This window comes from Nilaparvata lugens, chromosome 5, assembly GCF_014356525.2.
Source record: "Nilaparvata lugens isolate BPH chromosome 5, ASM1435652v1, whole genome shotgun sequence".
Classification (NCBI taxonomy): domain Eukaryota; kingdom Metazoa; phylum Arthropoda; class Insecta; order Hemiptera; family Delphacidae; genus Nilaparvata; species Nilaparvata lugens.
This window is the reverse complement of record NC_052508.1, coordinates 37,344,878-37,362,485: the sequence shown is the minus strand read 5'-3', so window position 1 is coordinate 37,362,485 and position 17,608 is coordinate 37,344,878. Positions and strand designations below refer to the sequence as shown.

The 17,608-nt window shown below is 33.7% G+C and overlaps 1 protein-coding gene across 2 annotated transcripts in view; it reads right to left on the bottom strand.

The window, feature by feature from the left end:
- Positions 1 to 17,391, bottom strand: part of LOC111054298 (zinc finger CCCH domain-containing protein 15 homolog) — a 28,073-nt gene extending 10,682 nt beyond the window's left edge. Inside the window, exons 1-6 of one of the 2 annotated variants that reach the window (XM_022341292.2) lie at positions 17,073 to 17,391; positions 11,633 to 11,825; positions 9,006 to 9,253; positions 8,458 to 8,577; positions 6,739 to 6,948; positions 5,113 to 5,368 (exon numbers count right to left, since the gene is read on the bottom strand). In XM_022341292.2, the coding sequence (XP_022196984.2) occupies positions 5,113 to 5,368; positions 6,739 to 6,948; positions 8,458 to 8,577; positions 9,006 to 9,253; positions 11,633 to 11,825; positions 17,073 to 17,336 (1,291 nt within the window). In that variant the 5' untranslated portion in view covers positions 17,337 to 17,391. Of the gene's footprint in view, positions 1 to 5,112; positions 5,369 to 6,738; positions 6,949 to 8,457; positions 8,578 to 9,005; positions 9,254 to 11,632; positions 11,826 to 12,856; positions 13,212 to 17,072 lie in introns of those variants that run through there. The other variant, XM_039428295.1, reaches the window with a different exon arrangement.
- Positions 17,392 to 17,608: the final 217 nt, after the last annotated feature.

The window sequence follows — 17,608 nt, the reverse complement described above, 5'->3', positions numbered from 1 at the left end:
TAGCTTTGCTTCCTCTCTGAAACTAATGGCTGGCTATGTGTGTGTTGTAAATTTTTGCTCTGAATCATTTTTCATTTAAGTGAATTTATTAATGTTTTAAATTGAGTTTTAAACAGTTTATAGTGTTCTATTTTGTTTATATATTTGTTTTGTGTGTATACAAGCCAATAGCCACTGTAGATAAGTATTTTAGTTCGTAGTAACTCTAGAACTTAGGCTTATAAGATATAATTCTTTGTCTATTTGTATAATATTTTGAAAAAATTCATCTGAAGATTATAAGTTCATTTGCTCTGAAAACTGGATTTCTCATTCATAGGCGATAGATCCATTCATAGTTTATCAAGAATCTATTACATTGGAGCCGACAACTATCCTTAGGTTAATAGGTGTTAAATGCTATCCAGCCGATTAAGGAAAAATTGGTAGCACAGCAGTGGACAACTTTTTAACTGAGAATTTATCGTAAATAACAGTTTCAAAATAAAGTTTTATTGAGAACAAATGTAAAATGTAAATTCTAAACTTGTAATTTATATTTTTTTGGAATTTAATATCGGTGACGTGTTCATAATGTCGACACTGGTTATGAGGTGGGGCTTTGCTCTGTACTTGTTAGGTCTTCTCTCTAAAAAAATGGTGGCTGGCTATGTGTTCTAATTTTGTGCTCTCTGAATATTTTTCTGTTTAAGTAAAATTTTTAATGTTTTAATTTGAGTTTTGAACAGTTTTATGGTGTTCTAATTTTGTATAATTTGTTTTGTGTGTCTACAAGCCTATAGCCATTGTTTTTCAACTATATAAATGGATAAGTATTTAGCTTTTAATGATGCTAGATGTTTAAGTGTGTAAGGTATTGTTTTATGGATTTGTGTTGTATATTGCCAAAATTCTTCTGAAGATTATAAGTTGGTTTGCTCTGAAAACTGGATTTCTCATTCATAAGCAATAGATCCATTCATAGTTTATCAAGAATCTACCATTTTGGAGCCGATAACTTCCTTTAGGTTAATAGGTGTGAAATGCTATCCAAACTATTTAGGAGAAATTGGTAGCATGGCAATATATATATATATATAGCTCCCTGAAAATTGTTGTTTAAATGTAAGTTTTTAAGTGTTTTTAATCTTTCTGTGTTGTGTGTATCCTGTCTATATTTATATTATAAAACTTTAAAGTGTTTTCTGTTAAGTGTTACAATATATATATATATATATATATATATATATATATATATATATATATATATATATATATATATTGTAACACTTAACACTTTAAAGTTTTATAATATAAATATAGACAGGATACACACAACACAGATAGATTAAAAACACTTAAAAACTTACATTTAAACAACAATTTTCAGGGAGCTGGGCCCCCTTTGAAAATCAACCAGGAAGTGAAGTGGTGAGATTTGAACATTCTAACGGTCGTGACCACAGAGACGCGGTAGAGACGTTGTGCAGACCATAGAGCACAGACGAAAGGAGGCGCACTGATTGAAGGAGCACTATGGGATCAGTTTGTGGGCCATGATGGGTTATTTCAAGCGGGAGATTTCAAATTTGAGTGGGTTATGGATAAGGAAAGGTGTAGATTATGAATTGATAGAAAAGAGGAGATTTAAAATTAGAAATCCGAAATGAAGTGGAATAAAATTAGAAAATGGAATTTCAGAATTGAATTGGCATTAGATTTATTTTTATTTCTATTTTCATTTTAATTTTTATTGAAAATTTATTATATATTTGATAGCTGTGAAATTTCTTATATATGGTGAAATTTATTTCAATTTAATTGGACAGTTGGTGTAGAGTTATGGTACTATTGCTGTCTGTTAAGACCAGGACTGGAAGCAGCTCCAAGCGCCCAAATAAAAGCCAATTCTTTCGTCTTGACATCTATGGAGGGGGCTGTGGGAGGGAGAGTGGCAAGGACTTTGACTTTGAAGCATTGGTCAAAGTTCTTGTTGTGCTCAGAGCCATGGGTGGGGATGGGTAGGGGAGTATTATTTTTAAAGGAAGCCCTGTGATTGTTGATCCGGAGGTTTAGGGCAGTGGTGGTTTCACCTATGTAGAAGGCAGGACAGAAGTTGCAGGAAAGGAGGTACATGCAATTTTTGGAGATGCAATTACTGGATTGATGGATTTGATGGGTGTAGTTGGTGATAGGACTGGTAAAGGAAATGGAAGGATCAGTGATAGGGCAGGTTTTAAAGAGGGGGCGTTTACAGGGTAGGGTACCAGGTGGAGTTGGGATTTCATCAGAGGTGAGTGATAGGTTTTTATTAAAAATTCTTTTGAGGTTCGGAGGCTGCTTGTAAATGAGGGTGGGTGGTTGCTGGAAAAGGTGTTTGGTAGAGGGATTGGAGGAGATGACATGGAACAGATCTTTAAGGACAGGCTTGAGGTTTTCGATTCCAGGGAAGTAGGTAGTGCAGAGCTTTGGAGTTTGTGGGATTTCGGAATTTTTTGAGGTTGGATTATTATCTGTTTTGGAGGAGAATTGTTTCTGTAACAACCTTTCAGGATAGTTTCATTTCAGGAAGGATTGGTGGAGCTTTTTGAGGTACTGGTCAAGGTGGTGGGTATCACTGCAGATTTTTTGGCCTCGGATTGAGAGGGAACGTGGGAGGGATCTTTTGATGTGGTAGGGATGGCAACTCTCAAAGTGTAGGAACTGTTGAGTGTGGGTGGATTTGGTGAAAGTATTGGTGGAAAAGGCATTGAAGTTGGAAAGGATTACGTTGACATCTAGGAAGCTGATGGAGGATTCAGAGATATTCCAGATGAAGGAGACAGAGTAGTTGGAGTTGAGTTGATTGAGGAAGTGGGAGAGGGTATCATGTCCATGAGGCCATATGAGGAATATGTCGTCAATGAAACGGAGCCATATCAGGGGGGATAGGGTTTGTTTAGAAAGGAAATCCTGTTCAAGGAGGCATAATATTTAAGGAGGCATAAGGAGATAATATTTATCTTCAAACCTGAAGGCATTGCTTGTGAGCACTATATATATATATATATATATATATATATATATATATATATAATATATATATATATATATATATATATATATATATATATATATATATATATATATATATATGACACCTGGTACAATCGAACTACTGGGCTAATCGAAACATCCCATGTCTCGTTTAGCCCACGTCTCAATATTATACCAGGTCCTGTATCTCGATTAGACCAGGTATCGTTTACATGACCTGGTACAATCAAACTACTGGGTTAATCGAGACAGAATGCTTCGATTAACCCAGTAGTTCAATTATACCAGGTCTTGGTCTAATCGGGAAAGTCCGACCTGGGGTAATCGAATACCTGGACTAATCGAGCACCTGGGCTAATCAAAATACACCCCAGTTGTTAGGTCATGTCAGAGACCTTGAAAGCCATCTAACACGATATTACTATCATATTTATTATACAAGTTGTCAAATCAGAGGCCCTGAAATTGGTCAGCTAACACCCAAGGCAGCCAGGTCACTCGATATTTATTTTAGGTGCATGTTGATCTCTTCTCAAGCGATTAGTCGATTAATAACGATTAAGCGATTAATTACTATAGACAGCACTTTGAGGAAGCTGACAGGCCATCTTATTCATCCAGACCTAACATTATGAGAAGATAGAAAGTATTCCACAGCAACCTGAGTATAACTCGGAGACAGTTTATTTGTTAGCTCCAAGTTAATTAACATAGTATCTAAAGAATTTTTAGCTCATTGTCAAAATAATTAAATATTGAATGAATGGATGATGAATGGATAACTTTTTCCAAGAATTAAGCTTCCTGTCAATACCTTAAGTAAATAAGATAACGATAGCAGATTACAATAATCTGGTATTTCTATTGTGTTTTATTGTCACAATTTATCATAATATGATATGGAATATGAATAAATATTGGTTTTCTGGATTTTATAAATTGCTTTGCTCAAAGACACTCCGTAGCAGGTGTTGGTTTTTAGTTTTTTTTAATGGTGATATTGGCAGTATTATAGGTATTTCAGAACTCATGTTTTTTCTGCTAGTATTTAATAATTATAATTAAATTCAGTTTTAGGATAGACTCTAACCAGCGAGCAAGTTATACTTTTACTGGTGGTAATTTTCACTGTCATTAAATAGTGTTGAGGCCATTTGAAATTGTATTCATTCGCTCATTGACTGCCAGATGGCAGGAGAGTTTCTATAATTTTATAATATCTATTACTCATCAATTTATCGCTCAGGCATCGGCCGGTTTGAGTGTCAGTGTGAATTTAGCTCTCGTTCTGCTAAGTACTCGCTCTCGAGGCTTTAAGATTCAGGAAATTTGTCCTGAATCTACCTAAATATTCGTCGTTCGGGAATTAAATTTGTCGAGAATTCCCAGAGACAATCGGTCTCTAATTTTTACAGTTGTAATTGTGAAATCATGGAAGGAGCTTGTCGTCGTTTAGTGGCATACCTTCTATAATTGAGTATTTCGGCTCAATCTAATAACTCCTATTCGTGTTGTTTAATATTATAGGAAATTCGGCCTTTACATTTATTCGCATACATAAAGTGCATTATTATTTCATTATATGTGAAAAGTTACTCACGTTTCATATTAATTAGTGAAAAGTGAATGCCAGAACCCAAGTTTAGTTTTTGTTTCTATTCATATTCAAATCTTAGAGTTAAATATCGAGACAGTAAATTCTATCTTAGAACCGGGAAACAACAAGGAACTAACTTTAATAGTCGCAGTTTCGGTTTGCATAATTTCACCTATCTTTTCCTCTCATCTATCCTATCCAACTGTCCACCTTTTACTTCAAATAGGAGTAGGCAAAGCAATTCGATTCAAGACATATTGGATTTGGGATTTGGTGAGTACCTTTTCTGATTTTCTATATGTTCTATGTATATGGTTTTTCTGAATGGATATATTATCCAGCACAAAGATTTGATTCATTATACAGTCCACATCAGAGTAATTAAAGCTTGTATTTTGAGCTATTTAAATTTAAAGAACCAGTATTTATGTACCAAATAGTTGATATTGATTTTCCTATATCATTATGTAGGCTATATTGATTGGTGTTAATGCATTTACCAGGTGATGTTGTTTGTCCATTGACCGTGGCAGGCGCAATGTCGGTCAATCGGTTGTCAGGTGCAATAGTTCCGGTGTTGTCCACTTCGCTGGCCTCCATCTCTAGCTGATCGAGTTGTATCTCGCGGTACTCGTTGGGGTCAACAGAGTCCTCGTCATCGTTACGCTTGTACGAGTCAAACGCCTCGTCGCCATCCTCGTACATATCACCAGATGCCAATTCCGGATTAAAGCAGAACATCTCCCTGCCCGATAACTGAAACCGCAACAAAACAACATCGAATGCATCAACATTGATATACAGTGTATTGGTTAAATAAAAGTTGAAATAGAATTATGCGTTGAAATTAAGTACAAATTGAAACTATTCAAATGGGTATACTTTGCCCACTTTCCCTCGTAAGGCATGGCATAGGCAACTGCATGGGTAATGAGAAGGATGACTACAATGATGGTGATGATAGAAAAATCTACAGATTCAAGTGGTCGTGGAATGACTGGATATGGAATTTTGAAGCTCATGATCAATAATAATTGGAAGCTGCCCTACAGAGAGGGGAAACCAGTTTCTGCTTCCACAGTTTGGAGCATGGAGATGAGTAAGCATGCTGCGCACAATTGGATGCTAATACAAAAGTAGGGAGAATGCATTAAGGTAGTGGGAGTGATTAGTGAAGGACAGAGTATCGGGCCTCTCTGTCTTCGAGAAAGAGCCGTGTTTAAAGTAATATCTCTTGGACTATAGTAATCATTCACATGTATATAAAATATTTATAAAATAAAATTATAGTACCCTTTGAAAATAATAAAACAAGGATACAAATTGTAAATTTATCAATTTTAAAGGGTAATATAATTTTATTTTATAAATACAAGAAAGTATCCCTGAATTCTTACATATAAAAAAGTATATAAAATAATATTTTTTCAGTATAAGTTACTTACACTTATGATTATCCTTACAAATCTTACAGTCTACAAATAAAAGTCATTCCGGAATCAAGGAATCAAGGAAGTCATTTCAACTGACGTCTTTAAATATCCAACACCATTCACTTACAATATCATCACTTATAAAGTTTCCTGCGTAAACTCGAATAACTATTTGTTAGATTTATGCTGAACTATTGCCATTTGCTTACAAAAAAAAATAAAATAAAATATATATATATATATATTATAATACAGTAATAATAAAACTACGCGAATGGCACTTGGCGGCTGACTCAAGTTAGACGGCCATGTTTCGGGGTCTATAACTCGACAATTGAAGATTCGGCCGCACCGATCACAGGGCGTTTGGTGGGGATGATAAGCTCCAGCTCTGTGAAAATCACCTCCCTAACGCTTGTCTGTATCTCATGATATGTGATCGGAGGTTGGAAAAAATGACCCTCTTGAAAGATTTCTCAGTTACTATGAATAGTTTCAAGAGATTAGAATTAGATTCGTTCGTAGAGAGAAACAGAATACAGTATTTCATAGAGACGACTAAGTGTGGAAGATAGTTATGCATACAGAGCCGAAATTGTACAGTATTTTTAAAAGCATATTGGGATATCGGTTGCAATATAATGTGAGATTAAGACATTATGCAGCAGCAGCATCAGCGAAGTGATGACTCACCCCAACTTGTCTGCCCGCTTTGAAGTCGGATCGCCGTTTCTCTTCCTCCTTGGCAGCAGCTTCTTTCTTTTCTCTCAATTTCCTCTTTTTCCAAGCAACAAACGTTTCTAAAGTGATTTTAGTAAATTTCTGAGACCCTAGAGCTGCTCTTTCTTTTTCTATCAGATCCTCCAACGATATTTCATCCTTCTTCTCTTCTTTCTTCTTATCCTGTGAAAATAAAACACATTACAGTTACGAAACACATTGAAGTTACATCACTTTACATTACTGTTAGTAATTCAATTAATCATTTTCTTGATTACTGACATCGAGGATGAAGAAAATGAGAAGTCAGAGTTTATTGAGAAATTCCTAATATTTATACTTTTGCTCAAACTAATTCAACTTCAGCAGAACTCAAATATTTTGTATCAGAAAAATTAACTCTATCAATTATTGCTATTGAAACAGTTCGATTGATAAAATTGGATTAATTGAAACCGAATCTATGTATGGGATTTTATTTATTTAACGTTAGTACTTGATACAAGCAACTTCTAGGAAAACAAATTGCAACAACAGAATATGACATATTTTGATATAGTCCAGGCAATGAATGCTCAAGAGAGGGGATAGAGGGGAAAGTTTGCGAGACAATATTTTTGACCCCGCAGTTCTGTTTAGGGTAGTTAGAAAGTGAACATATCGAAAATACCCACTCCTACCACTCACCAATTTGACTGAGGAATTTGGAGGGAATGTTTTGAACACAATTTTTGACTTTGCAGCTTTGTTAAGACTGGTTGGGAGGAGAACATATCAAAAGCCCTCATTCCTAACTCATGTGCTAAGGGGATGAGGGTGGTTTAAAAGTTGCATTTTTAAGCTTTTTGCTTCAACGCTCATATCTTGAGAACAATACGTTCAACTGACATCTAACTATTCAAAAATGGAGCTTGATAAATCATCTACACTTTTTGTTCATTGAATTTTGTTTCCGAGATATTCGCTCTTGAAGGTGTGTAATGGTTAAAATAACAGGTTTTTATCCAATTTTTTGCTCATCAAGGGCTTATAACTCTCCAACAATGATGCTTCGTAAAAATGAATGCCTATCGTAGGTTTGTAGAGCAGTAAATACTCTTTGAAATGCTGTATTATTTTACTATTCCAAGTTTTCGTTTCATTGTTATAGCAGCTTCAATGTAGGGGGTGAAATTTTCAATGCTGAAACAATTGATCATTTGACAATTAAATTTGAAGGTGTCTTTGACACAATTTTTGACTTTCCTGCTTAATTTGGACTAATTAGTAGGTAAAAAAGCAGGAATGCGCATCATTATCCCCTCTGTTGAAGGTGTGGAACCGCTGAGTTGACACTGGTTGCAATATTGAAAATTTCACCCCCTACATTGAAGCTGCTATAACAATGAAACGAAAACTTGGAATAGTAGTAAAATCATACATAATTTCAAAGATAATTTAATGCTCTAAAAACCTACGATCAAGAACCTCCAACTCCGCAAAAACCGCCTCAGTCGAGTAAGTATTGTAAGTTGGCCTAATAGAAACCAATGTCGACCATCGCCAGTGTGTGGTTTGCAAGCGCTGGCCTTCACTTACCTACTTGGAGTTACCAGGCTGTGCCAGCTTACTGGGCCAACATGTGGGCCAGGCATAAGGGATGGAGAAAACAGTGAAATGATATATTGATTTTTTATTTGACAATTAAATTACCTTTTTCAGTACGAATCCAGGAGGTAGGGCATGTCGGTAAATGCAGTTTTCTCCATTAGGACACGACCAGAACCAACCATACTTGTTCTTTTCAACAGCATCAAGGAAGAATTTGCAAATCTGGAAATGATAAAGAAACTCAACCGATTATTTATTGACTGCATCACTTCCGATCTTGTATAATGTTATCAGGAAACCCAACACCCGACATCAACCAACTCACAACAACCGTAACGTAACCACTGTGAATCACAGCGCTACCAAAATGAATGACATTTTCGTGAATACTATAACTGTTGAACAAGATACACCACCTCTTGTTCATGAGTGTTGTCATTTTTATGGTTGGGTCGCATACTTTTCAGATCACTCTTGTAGATGTTCAATAAATTTAAAAATTAATATCAACAGTTCAGATGTCATATTTCAGCACCACAAAAAATTACAAAATGGAAAAATTTAATCTCTTAACATTTCAATTTCCTTAATTTAGTGAAGTTAAGCAAAACAAAGGCTATATGGCCTTTAGTTTTTTCATAATCACTTACAATATCAGTGGTAGGTTTTGTTTTCGCTTCACTTTCTCCGTGCTTCTTTTCTACCACTTCTTTTAGTTTCTCTTCATCCCAATTTTCCATTGTGTCGTTCTCGTCTTCACCATCCCTCATATCAACATACATACTTCTCTTTTCAGCCTTTCTTTCGACAGTTAGGTCGTGAGAAAACTTGCATTTAGAACCTTTTGTGCACTGTCCTTCCTTGAAGAAAGCACATACAATTGACTTGGGATCGGCACCTGCAATAATTAGTACAATTAATTGTACAACTATTATATAAGAAATACCAAACTTATTCACCTTCAGAAAGACCTATTCACCCTAGGCCCTATTCTTTTCCTAATTAACAAAATGTCAAAATTAGAACTGAGTGGTAAACTATTCTTGTTTGTAGACGATGCATCAATTTTTTAAAAGAGTCAAACTGGGAGGAGGTAAAGGCGAATGCCCAAAAAAAACCTTTTGCATATTAAAATGTGGCTTCATTAAAATACCCTTTCAGAGAATACAGCAAAAACCAAATTTATGTCGATATCGCTAAGATCAGCAACAGATTACACATTGTCAAGATTAAAAGTTCACTCTTGTACACATTTTCTTGGTACAGTGTGTGACTGTTCTTAGATTGACATGGTTACTTCATATAAATACTTGGATTTCTTTTTTATAATAGAATGAGATGGACCGCTCATATTGACTTCATGAAGAAAAAACTCAGGAAATACATCTATGCCTTTAGAATGACGAGAGAAATTATGGATAGGAGAGAAAACAAAATGGCTTACTTTGCATATGTGCAATCCCTTCTAGAGTTTGACATAGTGGCACGGGTAAACTGCCTTTAAGACAGTTCTGCAACCTCTCTTCATTGTCCAAAAGGTCATTCTAAAGACAGGATTCAAGAAGAGCCATCTTTTCTCAACCAACACTCTTTTCAGGGAAAGCTCAGTATTTACAATAAGACAACTTTCTATCAAAAATACTCGAATACATTTATACTCAAATATGCACATTCTTAGGACCGTGACACATATTCACAATATAAGATATGCTAGTAACATTGGTATTGCGGCTATCGCCCCGAAGAAAGCTTTCTCTCAAACCAATTCCTTTTACATCTGTCATGTGCTATATCGAAACTTAACGTCATATTTTCCACAACAAATACTATTCCATAACATATCCAAAACAGATTTCAAATTAAAATTAAATATTTTCTTACTAAAATTAGAAATAGATAACTCAGAAAATATTATTACCACTAATTACAATAGCCACCATCAAAACTAACATTGATGATTTTTTTGTGTGTTGAAGGGAGCCTATATCTGCAGTTTCATTCTTTTATTAAAGTTAGCTTACTTAGTAACGAAAGGGAGGAAAAGATCATAAATAAAAAATTATGAATTCTAAATTTTCTAATACTATATTCTCTCCATATAAAAACATTGTTTAGTAACTCTGGTCTGCGCACAGGCATCTAGCCCATGCAGACCATTTTCATATTATTAATTGTGCTCATTTCCTTAAATATTATGTTTCTCATCGTTTCTCTTGGAACCTAAGCCACATTAAGATTTATATATTTGAATTAAAAATTTTAATCAACACTTTTATTTTATTTGTTACTTAAATTTATTTACGGTATTTTAGGTTCTAGGATGATGTTGTAACACAATGGTTAATAAGTTTTTTTGGTATTACAATCAATGAGCACAGCATGCTTTATTCTGTTAAATGATTTTTTTAAATAAATAAACTTTTGTCTGTCTGTCTTTCACCACACTCATGGTTAATATAAATAGTCACTTGGAAGCAACATAATTTCAGATGTGATATTTTCAAAACTCTTTATCAGTCTTCAAAATGTTATCAGTTAATCATGAATTAATGAGTCATGAATGAAACTTTAGTAAAATTTAAAACGAAACAGCAATATTGTTAATTTTTACTTGAAATAGAATAAAACAATTCCTCAGGGGCTTACAATCATTTAATCATTATAATGTGAAATAAATTGCATTCTTACTGAAAAAGTATATAATTGCATGAATTGGACTGATTTTATTTCTTGAATAATAATTACTTTATGACAGAGAATAGAGCAGATAAGTTTATCTGATCGGAATTTACTTTTCCAGTCTATTATTTTATCAATTTATTTGACAATAAACGTTTTAGTATAACTTTTTCCTATCAATATGATGGGTAGTTATAATAATAGCATTTTCTCACACGAATGAAATAAAGAGTTATAATATTGTGTTAAAAATGATTTAGCGTAAATATTCTAATACCGTAGATATCTCTAGATGTTTTGGTAATGATTCTCACATGAGAATGTGGGTGATGTAATGATGAATTGTGACATAATTATTTTACAAGTTAAATTTAAAATAATACAAACACAGTAGTTTGTAGAAACAAGGAAATCGGTTTCCATCCAAATTTCAAATAATATAGACGATAGTTTATTATTATTAAAAAAAAAAATTAAATACTATCATAAGAAATTACAACATTAAAATTTAACATTTATTTAATAATTATTATAATATATTCATTAGCATTTGAACAAATGCAATTTCCCATATACTTTTAACAATATCGATGCTCACCTTTTTCAACCTTTTGAACTGGTCTGAATAACATAGCCAATTCTTTCTGTTCTTTTGCCTTGCTATCCTTGGCTTTTGGGTCTTCATTTTGCTTCCTAGGCGGTACTCCTCCAGATTTCACTTGCTTCTCCACCTGCTGGATGAATCTCTGCTGTTTCGCACCTTTCTTATTTTTCAGGCCAAAAGTTTTGTCCTAAAAAAATCAAATTGCTTAATAATTTATTGCTTAACACGACTAGAACTACGACACAGTAGATCAATCCATCAGTTCATGCTTCATTCAACACTAGATGACACAAGTAAAGTCACAATATCAAAATACTATCTATCACATTAGCCAAATTGATTTTGGAACATGACTTCCAGTAGACATAATAGGTATTAATGGACTTATCCAGCCAATTAAATTTCAATGTCAATTAGGAGTGCAAATTATATTTGAACTCACATAACAGTATTCCTCCTTTTAAAGTATATAGTATGATAATTAAAGCTTATACCCTCATCCAATCCACAAACACTCACTGAAAAATAGTAGAAAGTTAACTTTCAACTCTGGATCAATTCTTAACCCTCAAGTACTGGAACATTTTTCTGTGACACTACTGTAACCGGTGGAGGTATTTTTAACCCTACAACACACATTACATAATTCTGTAACCGGGTGATATCTTTGTCTCTATTGAGTTAACCTTCCAAAATATGAAATATATAAGAATACATGTGGTTCGATAGTCATTCTTGCAGACTATACCACCGCTGGCCACCAATGTAAACGGAGGGGGTTTGTTTCTTCTTTTCTATAATATTTTCTAAAATTATGCTAACAAATCTCTATTTGAATCCTTGATTGGTTGGGAGCTTTTAGTGGAATCGTTCATTCAAATGCACAGATTATCATCATTATTATAAATTGTCACCTATTATAGCAGCTAGCAACTAGAGTAAGGAACTTCAATGAAAAAAATACTAATAAAATTTAACTTCAGGTTTATTAAAATCTAAGTAAATAGAACGAATTAATAAAAGTCAGGTAACATGTCGAATTTTCAAACAGAACAAAGTTATTCAGCAATCGATTCAGGTCAAGAAGACGTACTCAATATTTTTAATCTATACAATTTGGGAACCTGCTAACTTGCTGCAACTAAATTCGGGCCTCGGTCATTCTATGTTACTAAATTTTGAGCTATAATACGAAAACAACAAAAGTTTGGCACTCACCATTTTTAAAATTAAAATTTCGACTCTTCAGAATCACACACATAAGATTTAAGAAAACTCACTATACTGGAACTCACACGCACAAATAATTTCCTGATTCTACTCCCACTAACTCTATTAAATTTGGTTTCCCATTCAACTAGATAAAAATTACTGATAACTGAAAACATAACAATTTGTCCCTCTGAATGGGAAATGGGCCCATTCAGAGGACCGAGGCTCGCACACCGTTACATGTTTTCCCAGTTACGTCTCAATTCGAACTGTGGCCTTTTCACTGAAAATTATTCCCCATCCACGAGCGTTGAGCATAACTTCCAGTGGAAAAGCCAAAGCTGCAAAAAGGTCAATGCTCGTACAATTTCTAAATACAGTGGCTTTTTCGACATGAAATGGAACTGCACTTGGAAAATGCACGAAAATTGCTTTAATTTTGACAACTAAGCAACAAGTTAGCAAATTCAAACAAGACAGAGTCAATTCTCACACTAAAAACGCAGGGTTCAACAAACAGTAAAATCAAAGTTCATTTCAGTTCAAAAACCTGAAAAATAATATAAGATACACACAAACAACTACAATAATACCCACTCAATATTCACACTATTACACTACTACTAGCGCGGGGGGTTTAGTAGACCACCCTCAATTTTTTCTTTAATGACATTTAAAAAAGAAACATTTTCCTCAAACAAGGTTAAATATCTCAAACTGTGTACTGTTCTGAATAGTTTCATGATAACTGAAAGTGAATATAGTACTAGAATAATCAATATTGTACATTTTTGAAACTCTCACTAACTTAGGAGGAAAATATAGCGTTTTTCTGAGATTGTAGGAAATAATGAAAATTACTAATAAAAATATTATTCCTTGTATTTTTGTGGGAAATAATGAAAATTACTAATAAAAATATTATTCCTTGTATTTTGATGATATATTGTAGACCTATTGTAGGCCTATCACATATATTTACTGGAATTTCGACTATGTACTGGTATATGCTAATTTCTGGTGCTGATCAAAATACACATTGATCACCTCCTGGGATTTGCATGCTATCATTATTATATCATTACAAAATCATAGATTATAATAGAACTCTTACTATTATAGTTATATACAGAGTGTTCTGAAAAAAGGTGTCCATAAGTCAGGGCGTGATTCCTCACATCAAAAGAAGAAAAAAAGTTCTAATTAACATAGGTCCGAAAATGCTTGGTTATAAAGTTATTACATGGTAAAATAATTCCTCTGAATTCCAGTTCTCCAGCTGAAACGAAGCCCTACGGGTTTTTGTTAGCTGTTAATTAAGATGTACAATTTAGCGTACTTTATGTAAAATTAACTGAAAAATTTAATAAAACCGTTTCCAGACCTGCGAACAATGAGGAATCGTCAACATAGATTTCAAGAGTGTATTTGTTCAGGAGGAAGCCATCTTAAAAAAGTAATTGTCAAAAAGTGATAGATGTTATTAATAATTCTCAATTGGCAAATCTTGACCTTTGAATTGGTTTGGATAAAATCATTTTTGCCCTTCCCACTAATGTTTTTAGAAGTTCCCGTTATTCTGTGTCACTCTGTTCAAGGTGTTTTGAAAAAAGGTGCCCATAAGTCAACTATAACTTTTTTTCTTCTTTTGATGTGAGGAATCACGCCCTGACTTATGGACACCTTTTTTCAGAACACTCTGTATATAACTATAATAGTAAGAGTTCTATTATAATCTATGATTTTGTAATGATATAATAATGATAGCATGCAAATCCCAGGAGGTGATCAAAACACCTTTTTTCAAAACACCTTGTACAGAGTGACACAGAATAACGGGAGCTTCTAAAAACATTAGTGGGAAGGGCAAAAATGATTTTATTCAAACTAATTCATAGTTCAAGACTTGCCATTTGAGAATAAATTATTAATAACATCAACCACTTCTTTACAATTACTTTTTTGAGATGGTTTCCTCCTGAACGAAAACACTCTTGAAATCTGTGTTGACGATTCCTCATTGATCGCTGCAACATCTGCGTTTCCTGGTCCCATGATCTGTCCACCTGCGATTTTCTGTTTGTGGAGCTATCTAACTTGACCAATAACTGTGGTTGAGTCATAAAAGACAATTCAAAATGAAATTAACAATATCCCAGCTGAAATGTTGCAGCAATCGTTTAGGAATCTCTACACATATTTCAAGAGTGTATTCGTGTAGGAGGAAGCCATCTTGAAGAGGTAATTGTCAAAAAGTGATTGATGTTATTGATAATTCTCAAATGGCAAGTCTTGAACTTTAAATTAGTTTGAATAAAATCATTTCTGCCCTTTCCCACTATTGTTTTATAGCGTTTTTATAAGTTCCCGTTATTCTGTGTCACCCTAATCATAATCTATTTTTGGCTCATCATCACTCTTATCTTCAAATAGATATTGCTTTCTTCTGGCTTTATTCAACTTATCTAAAACCATTTTAGAGACTTTTAAAACAATTGAGAATATGTAACAAATACAATTTTCAATGTCAGTATTACCGTAACTAAAGATTGAATTCAATTTTATTGTCAGCCAGCCAAAAAAGCACAAGACAAAGTCACACAAATAGAACATGAAATAGACAGTCACACATTAAGAGACACATTGTTACTATTAATTGCTATTTAGATTACATTTCCAAATATTACAAATAACAAAGACAATATTACAAAATTAAGCAGCTAGTTCATACGTGTTAACAATAAGAATTAAGGTATGCTGATTCTGCTCTCGTAAAATTCACTTGATTTATAAAAAGGATTTTTTGCCAGCCAATCGTGCACCTTTAATTTGAACAGTTTTAGGGGTGTTTGTTGGAGGTGTAGCGGTAACTTATTACACACCTTTTGCCCAACTGCTTCAAAACTGTTTAAAGATTTAGACAATCTTTGGTATTGAACTCAGGCAACACATGACAGAAATTGAAACATTGTGGCAAACTGGGCCCGTTGATTGCTTGAATATCAATTCTAAAAGTGCTGGGTTCATTCACAGGGGCTCTGATTTCTCTAACTGACTAAATGAAAAAGTTGTTGAGTGTCTCCGGTTGCATAGTTATTGTCCGTCTTGATTCCTTGGCTACATTATTTATTGTCTTCCAGGCAGCCTTACATTTATTTTTTGAGTTTTCAATGAAGTTATAATTATGTAACCTTTTAGCCTCTCTGCTAAGAGATGAATAGAATAAAGTACAAAAATAAAACACCTCTATGGCACGGGGGTCTAGCAACACTTTAGACACTTTTAACAGTCTAATGATTAAAGTGCAATGAATGCAGACTGATTAAAACTGTTTCGACAAATTGCTAATTAGCTAACTTGAAGGTATTAGAAAAGCACAACAGTGCACAAAATTCACCCCGCGCCAGTACTTGAGTGTTAAGTCATATTGAATTTTAACATTTTACCATAAATATTTGTCTAATCTGTGAGTTTGAATCATCAACTTGAAGAGCGCAAAATAATGGGCGAGATGTGCAATCTTACATTACTGTACATGTAATGCCCAACATTACATTTTTCACAACTACATTTCAAGCATTACTAAACATATTTATGAAGTGACAATTCCAATGTCAAAACAAGAGCTAAAATTACAAACTGAAAAAAGAACCATATTAATGAAAGGTGATTGTGGCGGTAAAATTTTACACTTTATTTAACTAGGCCTAAGAATATATTTAATTGAGTTAGATGACCTTTCTATAGAAATAGATTGACCAGTCAATAGAGATAATTGAATCTGATGTGTTTTATGCATTGCTAGTGTTTTTAAAGTTGGAATTTAAATGTCAAAACAAAAATAAAAATTACAAACTGGTAAAAAGAACAAGGTGTTTGTAGTAGAATTTTAATTTGATATACATAAAAGTATATTTAACTAAAATAGTGGAGTGAAAGTCAACAGCTTTTCCATAGAAAAAAAATTGTGATACTAAAAAAGAGGTTAGAAACAATTTGACATAATTTAAATCAAACTGTTGAGATTATTTGAAAGTGCAAGAACAGTCAGAGTGGATACAAAATATAATTTAGCAAAGCCATAATAATAATAAATCATTCATTTATTAATGAAATGAGATGACGTTTGAAGAAATGTGTTACCAAGAAACAAGAACAACGTGATGATTGATACAAATTTAAACAAATAAAATAATAGTATGCTTTACTAATAACAATATACCTCAATAACTTTTTCCTTTTTCTTTTGATCCGTTTTCTTACTTGGAGCCTGGGGTTTAGCTTTGGGAGGCATTTTTCTATATTTACTATAAATTGTACAGTTGAAAATAAAAAAAATATTTTTAACCTCAAATGCAAAGACCAAAGAACGAAAGAACACTAGAACAGAGAGCAGAGCACGCAAACGCAATAGATGGCCATGGTAGCAGCTTCTCTTTGTCTCAGAAACAGAGTAACGGCACAGAGAAGGGATCAGAGGGAACATTCTTACCGACTATTGTTTCGCCTAATGTGTAGTATCACTTATACCGGTAGAAAGCGCTTGTATACGCAAATGACGATTTCTGTCTGAGCTGAGTTAGTACTGTTGTAGGGGGACGTAGTGGGGAGTCATTGGCATCCTACACTTCCCTCTCCAACAAACCAGTTCACACCACTCTCTCCCCCCAGCAAAACAACTGCTGACAGCATTTGTGGCTTGAGGCATGTATGTCATTGTTTTGCTAATAGTACATAGACTAGACATTCATTTTTCTT